Below are 8,897 nucleotides of genomic sequence, written 5' to 3' on the forward strand. Positions count from 1 at the left end.
CATCAGTCCTTTTTGCTTTTGTTTGTTTGTTGCTGCTGCTGTTGTTGCACTTTTTTCGCTTTTTTCTTTTTTAATATGGCTACAATCTTAACTGAAGTTTATGTAAGGGAAGGTGGTGATTCAGTCCGGTGAAGCTCATAGAATTTTTTAAGTATTATTTATTTCTTTTTGTTTTTTTTTTTTATTTTTTATATATTTTTAGAAAAAAGGTCTTTTTCTTTTCATTTCTTTTTTGTTTTGTTTTGTTTTCCTCCTTTTGTTTTATTTAAAAAAAAAGTTCACAAACTCAAGACAGAACTTTTTTCTTTGCTGGCTCCGTCCCCCTGTTCTGTTCTCTTAGGCTCCAAACTGGGGTAAAATGACAGTGGTGGTTGGGGGTGTGGGGGGGGGAGGGAGTTAAATGGGAGCAAATGGAAATGTGGATGCTGGGAGGGGTTGTGGGGAGAAGGCAGAGCAGTCCTGCAGAGTCAGAGAACAGGATGGGCAGAAGGACACTGATTCTGTTGCTGTAGCCTGGGGTGCCAGGTGCAGGGAAGAGGGAGGAGGGAGCTGCAAGGGTTGGTGGCTACACGGGGGAAGGGAGAGGAGCGGGGGGGGGATCCTCACTTTCGGTGCTTCTCCTCTTTGTCGCCGCTTTTGGTGCTGTTGTCTGTGTGGCTGTTAGGATTGTTGCTGAGGTACATTTTGTCCATGGCCTTGAGTGCCTCGGTGAGATAGTTCTGCAGGGCGGTGACTGCAGCGCACACCGCCGGGCTCCCAAAGCCGTGTGAGATGAGGTTGAAGTGGGTCAGGCAGCTCTGGATGCCCGGCTCCAAAATGGGGTTGGGCCGCGAGTTCCCCAGGGGAGATCGGTCCTGAGCCAGCAGGTCGGTGAACTCTTTACAGATCTGTCTGCAGCACAAATGGAGCAGAGAGACAGAGAGAGGGAGGGAGGCAGGGGAAGAGAGAGGGAGAGAAATGAACCATCACTGTCAGCTGCAAAGCCTGTGCATGCTTCCTGCTAGATTACACAAGCCCCTGGATCAAGGGGACCACTGCCCCTGAGTACACACATGCACTCCCCCCGACACCTCTCCCTCCCCACTACTCACCCTTACCCCTAATTCTCACACCTCCCAGGCACGCACAGACCTCTTCCCTTCACCTCGCATGCACACGCAATTGTGCACAACRTTACGCCCCAGCCAACGCACTGGCAAATAACACACACACACGCGCGCGCGCACATATACATATTCTGCCTATCTAGTTGACCCTAATATTGCTTTCCCCACACACATATGCACACCTCTTCTGAGCAGGTTTTTGGCACACAATCAATAAGCAGTTCAAAGTCTCTCAGCAATATGGAAGAAAATAGATGGGGTGCAATAACCCTAGGGAGGTTCGGGCATTTATTCGCATTTTGGAAGATCCCTTTTTGGAACTGGAGAGACTCAGATCTCTTCCTCCACAAGGCTAAAATACTCCTGTGTGTCAGGAAGAAAGACAGAGGGAAGGCGGAGAGGGGAATCGAGGCTTTAAATTAGGGTATTCCGAAACGTTTTAATGTGTACATCTATATCTCCAAATCCAAAGGGACCTTCCCACACAGAGGAAGGCTGACGCTAACTGAGGTCTGGAAATTTCCTTCCAGGGAGGTGGAAAGAGAGGATACGAGGGCATGGTGCAGAAGTTACATTTTATCATTCACTTGCTGCTCAAATGGTTGGGGAAATAACACACCTTATAGCAAGAGCTTAGAGGCRTGCTAAAACAGTTTGTATTCTAAAACCCGCATTAATGTCTTCCAGCCATAAACTGGCTCCCATCTTCTGCCTGCGCCCTCTGGCACTGTGCCCTTTGGTGACACCTCCATTGGTAATTAAGGGCGACTAAACAACCCTTTTAATTTCCAGCAAACATATCAAAACAATCATTTTCTTTTCACGCACCACCTGGAAGTCTAGTCAGCCCCACCAATGATAAACTCCACTAGCATTTCAACTGCGTACAGATTGCCATTTAAAATATATTTTTAATATCCCTATACTCACTAAGTAACAGAGCTGCTTAGGAAGAAAGAACTATTGCAGATTTTAATGAATTGAAATCAGTTTAATGTGCCAGTTTTATTTTACTGTCAACGGGAAACCTTCCCCTCCTATCTAAACTGGTGAGCTAAGTGAAAAGGCCCAGAAAATGTTTTGCTTTGAAGAATTATTGTTTCTTCTTTAACTAAATATACACCCACAATTTTCACAACCTACTTTCAAGGTAATCTGCATAAACTGACTTGAGGGAAACCAAGCTGGGCTATACAGTTCGCTTATAGCATGAGGGCAGATATACCCCCTTACAATTTGCAAGGCCATTAGCCACTGACTATGTGGCAAACACACACACCTATATGAGCCCCAGACCCAGGTTTGCCCCCCTCCCCTCGCAACCGGATAACATGCCAGAAAGGTAAATGTCTTACTTTGTAGCTAGAAGCATGTTTTTTCTTGTGACTTGCTCGTTTGGATCGGAATGTTGTCGGTTGAGAAATTCAGCTACTGCTTTGGCAGGAAATTCTGTCTCACAAACGTACCCAAAATCTCTAGCTAGATGTACTGCTTCTCCTGGAAAGGGAGGCATGGGTGGGAGTGGGAGGGAAACATACATCCGATCAATATACATAGCACAAAGGCAAAAAAATCCATTAGGAAAAAAAAAGCTATTTTTTCCTCGGATTTTTCTTCTAAAAAGACTTGGGACATTTTTCTTTTAAAAAGGTACTGCAAGAAATGCTAATCACATCTCATCTTGTAAGAATTTTCTTTGCTTCAGAGTAGGGCCAGGCAAAAATATATGTTCAAGACAATTGTTATGAGTGAAATCACACATACGCGTTTTCTAAAGTTCGTATCAACTAACAGATACTTCTAGACAGGCATGCTCTATCCACCTATAATGTGTGCTTATATTCACATGTAAATATGTACGCACACCCTACATACATACATTTCACTCAAAGCTGTTTACTCAGGAGATATTTCTTTGCCTCAAGTACATGCCTCTATATTCTTTTGCAATGCAGCAATGATTAATATTGATCATAATTACTCCTAGAGCTCTTCTAAATAAAATGCATTAAACAACTAAGTGTTTAAAATTTAACTTGATCGCGTATAATTATACATTCACCCCCAAACGATTAACCATGAGAATTTTAGGGTCATTCCACCCAGTCTGTCTGTTTTGTTGATTTTCAAATCTTTGGTTTTAATTTCCTGAACCAGTTGGTTTTTACTGCAGGGCTTCCTGCCATTAGCTCTAGCTCCGGAAGAACGCATGCGCCAATTAGAGCTTCAAAGCCTCAGTCCAGTGAGCTTGTTTCCATAAAATGGAGCGGATCATAAACAATAACAGTACTCTAGAAACTGCCTCATCGCTTCAGGACTCAAAGCCTAAGCAATGTTTATACTATCATCTCCCCCAAAATTAGCCACCATTACTAAGTTATCTGGAGATCAGGCCTGCCTGTTTTGTTTTTTAAAAATCATTCTTTTAGAGCCATTGTATGTGAAAGCCGAACAGAACAATAGATTACCATAAAACGTTCTCCATATTCATTAACATCACAAATAAATACTAAGCATCTACCAAATCTAGACTTTTTACAAGTCTTTCCCTCCAGATTTTTTACTACAGTGTGTTGATGCAATTGCAAAGCCTCTTCAAAAACATGAAGACAAAGTAATTTTCACGCAGTGTAAATATAGTGCAGCCAATAATCTGAATGCTAAAAAAATGAAATCTGGCCTTATGCAGCATTTCTCTCCCCATCTCTTTGAACGTTTAGCATTTCTAGCAGAATGCAAAGTGACACCAGAACAAAGCTACAAATTCCCTTCTACGCAGCCAAACTTAAGCTAACCTGCGCATCCTGACTTGAGGCTAAAAGCACTTTGCAGACTAAAACAGTCTGAAACATTGTCAAATCAAAACCAAAAACGAAGAGAAAGGAGCAGGATATACTTAGTGGACTTGGGTTTACCTCGGGCCAGTAACTGTGACAAAGTAACTATTTCAAAATAAAATGACTTGCAAACTCTTTGAGCTTCCTACGTCTGAGTTCTGAAAACATGGGACACSTGAAGGTGTTAAAAGAAGTTGCACCTTTTCTTGCCAGAGCAAAGTAGGGGAGAACAATATAATGAAGGGAACATATGTTCTGAAAATGAGAACCAAAAGGGAGGGGGGATGCAACTTTGAGGCTTTCAGGACACCATTAATTCATGGCTTCAGTCAAGGATTCCCAAATTAATTCAGGAAGTAATGGTCACGCATTTCTCAAATGCAGATGTCAGAAATCTTAAATGATTTACTGTTATGTTGTTGAGGAGGGGGGACGGACTACAAAAAAAAAGTAAAAAGAAAAAAAAGTAGCTGCAGTTTTTGTCATTTAAAATTGCTTAGTTGTCCACTGGTGAAGGAGCACGATACTAGAGGAATTATAATTTCTGCTCCCTGTAACTTTCAACACACAACATTTTGGGGTCTGAGCCTGTAGCCCTCATTCTCATGGATCCTTCCTATGCTGCTTCCAATGAAACCAATTTACTCTGGGGAGGGATTACTCACTTGAATAAGGGAGCAAGATGGGGGACCCTGAAAACATCAAGTTCAAAGACTTAAAAGCAAATAAATGGTGGAATGCAATGCTGAGTCTGCAGGATTCATTTAAGTTTGTTTCAGGTTAAAACAAAAGGCAAAAATACATAATTAACATTTTTCTGAGGCACAAAGATTAAGCCAAATAACGCCTTTCAAATTTCAAACATGGAGCACCGACTTGAAAAAAAACCACAAAGTCTTATCCCGTTAGGCAAAAATAACACACACATTTTCCAAATGAACCCTCTCGGAGCTTCAAGCCACTTACCCTCCACTAGCGATGTGAGTAAGGTAACATTAGCAGCTTTGCGTCTCCCGGCTGGCAGGTTTAATCCTATTTTGTCCAGTTTTTCTCTCAAAGATCTCCCTCCATTTTTAGACTTCGCCCTGTTTCACACATAAAGCCACTTAGAACAAGACTAACAGGGCGTCAGATTGTATTTCACTTCCCTCCTACAAATCACCCCAAAACATATTTGAAAAGCACATTCCCCAGGGAGAGACACTGGGAAAAGGTTTTCAGGGGACGGTTGGGGGGTAGGGGGGAGCAAATAGCAAAAATTGCTGAAAGCAAAACCCAGTATAAAATGTACCTGTGCTGATCTATGGGTATTTGGCTGACTTCACACTCAAATTTGCTGAGGACCAAATCAACACACAAACTAGCACAGATTTCAAAAGTTTTAGCATCTGGGTAGTCATTTGCACCTCTGTGTAATAACCACCACAATAATAAGCATTTCTGAACCCCCAACACACTACGGCCCCAACGGGAACTTTTTTCACCAGCTATCTTGCGACAGCTATTGCATTATTTAGAAGACTAATCTGAACGGTCGAAAGCCTACATCACCATTATGGAACTTCACGGTGTTTGGCAAACAGCTGAACCTCGAAATACCTTATCTACTACTTTTCAACAGAGATGGGTTAAGGCAAATCCTTGAAATGAAAGCTTTGTTAATTAATTCTGGATTTTATTCCCTACCCAAGTGCTCTTTAATTGTCTGGATTAGATTATAACCCCTAGGTGCCTAGAAGAAGGGATGCCTACAGAAGAGCGTGTGTCACTTGAACAGAGATCTGAAACTTTTCGATTTTTTTTTTAAATTGTCGTTATCAGACCCATTCGCTCATCGGGGGGGGGGGGATGGGGGCAGCCCGGGAGACAACACCCCCTCCCCTCCCCTCCCCAAGCCCCCTCCAGACTCCCAGAGCCTGGCACCGCCTGAGGCGGAGGACAGCCGAGATGGGGGGGGGATTGACAAGGCCTCTCGTTGCCACGGTTACAGTGCCCCCCCCCCGCCGCGCGCGCCCCACCCCCTAACGGCCGAGCACCGCCCACGCCCCTCCGCGTCCCACGCGCGCGGCGGGAAGGGGGGGCTCGCGCTGCCCTCACGGGGTGGCGGCTGGGGGAGCGGAGCGGGTCGCTGACTGAGGCGACGGTTGGCCGCGTCCGTTAGGCGAGGGGAGCGGAGCGGAGCGGAGCGGGGCAGGGCGCCCCCCCGCCCCCACCCGCGTGGGCTGTCCCCTGCCGCCCCCCCTCGCACACACACACCGCGCCGGTGTGGCGGCGGCGGCGCCACCCCGCCTCCTGCGCTGCTCCGCCCCGCTCCCCCGCCCCTCACCTCCGGAGCACTCCGCCCAGCAGGGAGGCGTTGAGGCACTCGGGCGGCGAGAGGCGTCTCTGCACTTCCGCCACCGTGACCTTGTACTTGGAGGTGGAGCTGAGCAGCGAGAGGCGGCCCGGCACCGAGCAGAAGACCTCGTTGGGGTTCACCACCCCGCCGAAGAGCGTGTCCTTGTTGATGGGGATGGAGGAGACGGCGTTGTTGTTAGACTTGGAGAGGGACACGGGGCCTGCAGGGAGGGAGGAGCAGGGAGGTGAGGGTGAGGAGCGGGGGCAGGAGGAGGTGGCCGCCACCGCGCACCGGCCCCGCGCCGCGCCGGGGAGCGCGGCCGCTGCGGCCAGCCCTGGGTCCGCGTTGCTTGCGGTGCAGAGGGAGGAGGCGCGATAGGGCGGCCGGCCGGCCGGCGGGGCTGCGGGGCAGGGCCGCGGGGGCCCCTCAGTTTGCGGGGAGGAGGAGGAGGAGGAGGAGGAGGGAGGGCGAGCGAGCGAGCGAGGAGGCTCCCCTCGACCCGGAGCAAAAACGCGGCCGGGGCCCGCCGCGCTGCTCGGAGGGAGCCGGCTCGCCCGCGGGTGCCGAGCACGGCCCGGGTCGGGGTGCCCCCGCCTCCGGCCGCCCTGCGGGGCGCTGAGGGCGGGCGAGGGCGAGCCCACCGGTCGGTGGGCGAGCGGGCGCAGGAGCAAAGTTTGTGCAAAGCTCGTCGCAGCAGGCAGTATCTGGGTTTGGGGTTTGTGCAGACGTCACTGGGAAGGCCAGCCCGAAACGGGTGTCACACATTGCTGAGTACCTTACAACCGGAGGGGAGGAAATTCGCAAGGGAGTAAAACAACCAGCAGATTGCATATTAATATAGCACAAAAGGCAACGCTGAAATACGCATTCGGGTACTAACAAAACCCCCTGAGACACTTGAGGACGGTGTCATTCAGCCTGTGCCACAATGTTTTCAGCAGATAACTTTTGACGTGAAAAATCATAACAGATGAGCCTGCACAACCTCCCTCAGTAGCAGCAAGCACCGTAAAGCGAATCGCCGCCCCTGCCTTAGGGCGGGAGCCGCAGGACGGGCAGTCACCGGGCACTGCACCCGGGCAGCGCTTTGGTTTAGCGTGGGGCTGCTCGGTGAGCGGCGCGGCTCCCCAAAATAAAGCCGCCTCCCTTCCCCCCTCTCCGGGCAAGCGAAGCAATGCGCCTCGGGCCGCGGCTGGGGGAAGGGAGAGGTGGCAGCGGGCAGCGCACGGGGCTGTCGGGCTTCCCCGCGCCGCCGAGCCGCGCTGCCCGCGCGCCTGCCGCCCTGCCGCGCCGCGCCGTTTCGCGGGCACCGTCCAAACGTGCGGGGGGCTCCGTGTTTTGGATAGATCACTTGTGACATTAATAGCTCTGGGAAGGCTAATAGATACAACAGGAGTTAAACGAACTCTTGAGATTACTAATAAAAGAGCCAATTATCGTGTCGACTTGGAAAGAGCATCTCTTAAGATTTATCCCTTGCACATCTAATTTGACGTGACAAAGGCTTCACAGACAGGGGGAAAAAAAAAACTTTAAACTAGCTGACTGTACAGTGATTAGGGTTAGAAAGGAGAGCAGCTTTATATAGCATCTCACTCTGGTGGTGTCCAGCATACCCAAATAGCAGAGTGCTGCCAGCGTAGCACAGATGTGGCACTCCTCAGAGCAAGCACTACCTAAGCACTCAGCCCAGTGAGTTTTACTCCAACAGCGGCTCWCTACACCGGATCCAAATGCAAACCAATCACTTTCCACCTTTACACCAAGAGCCTCCTGTGCAAAGTGCCCTGTGCAATCTTTCTCAGCCCTTCAGTCCTCTGAAGAAAGACGTGAAAACGGGCTTCAACAAAAGCACACCGTAAATATTTTGCCCGATTCGGGGACCAGTTTCAAAGCATTCAAGTGAAGCAAACACACAAAGCCAACAAAACCGAACCGCCTCGGCAGAGATCAGTCTCCAGCCACTCGCCCCTTTTTCTCCAGCAGCCCGTCTAATCACTGGCGTTATTTAAATACGAAAACCCGGAGAACGAGGCACACCGTTTTCTCTTTCAGCGCCCAGTTTCCCAACAACGATTAAACAACGCTACTCAGCCGGATGCATTGGTGGAGCCATGAAACTAAATTGTCTGCTAATGCACTCAAATCCCGGGGCCGCTTTGCTAGATCATTTGCTAACGTTTTCGGCGTTAACAGCGACGGCAATAACAACACCGCGCAGCCAAGGCGGCCGCCTAAGCGGGCCGGTCTCGGCCCCGCTCGCCCGGCTGCAGCCCGCGGCTGGGGCCGGGGCCGCAGCCCGCTGCCTCCCCTCTCCGGCAGCGCCCAGCCTGCCACGACCCGCTCGGCATGCGCGAGGAAGCGGCTTACCTTTCTTAATTACAGTTTGGTCTGGGATGTTAATGCCGGGGTCTTCTACGTGCTGCAACAAAAGGAACACGCGAGGGTATAAGTGTTTGGGGGCAACAAAAGGAAAGCAGCGCTGGCCCGGGCCGGGGTGCCACAAGCTACCCCCGCTCCCCCCCCCCCACCAGCTGCGGGGATCAGCGACAGATTAGGGGGCTCCTCGCTAAGGAAAGATCCTGCACCCCTCCCCTCTTTTCCCTCATTCTCCAA

The 8,897-nt window shown here is 49.7% G+C and overlaps 1 protein-coding gene across 4 annotated transcripts in view; it reads right to left on the reverse strand.

Annotated features, from left to right (window-relative positions):
* Positions 1 to 440: 440 nt before the first annotated feature.
* Positions 441 to 8,897, reverse strand: part of TFAP2A (transcription factor AP-2 alpha) — a 19,292-nt gene continuing 10,835 nt past the window's right edge. For all 4 annotated transcript variants that reach the window (XM_026064274.1, XM_026064270.1, XM_026064272.1 and 1 more), the window contains exons 4-8: positions 8,652 to 8,703; positions 6,270 to 6,501; positions 4,910 to 5,028; positions 2,462 to 2,603; positions 441 to 891 (exon numbers count right to left, since the gene is read on the reverse strand). In XM_026064274.1, the coding sequence (XP_025920059.1) occupies positions 603 to 891; positions 2,462 to 2,603; positions 4,910 to 5,028; positions 6,270 to 6,501; positions 8,652 to 8,703 (834 nt within the window). In that variant the 3' untranslated portion in view covers positions 441 to 602. The remainder of the gene's footprint in view (positions 892 to 2,461; positions 2,604 to 4,909; positions 5,029 to 6,269; positions 6,502 to 8,651; positions 8,704 to 8,897) is intronic.

This window comes from Apteryx rowi, unplaced genomic scaffold (genome assembly GCF_003343035.1).
Source record: "Apteryx rowi isolate R43461 unplaced genomic scaffold, aptRow1 scaffold_212, whole genome shotgun sequence".
Lineage (NCBI taxonomy): Eukaryota > Metazoa > Chordata > Aves > Apterygiformes > Apterygidae > Apteryx > Apteryx rowi.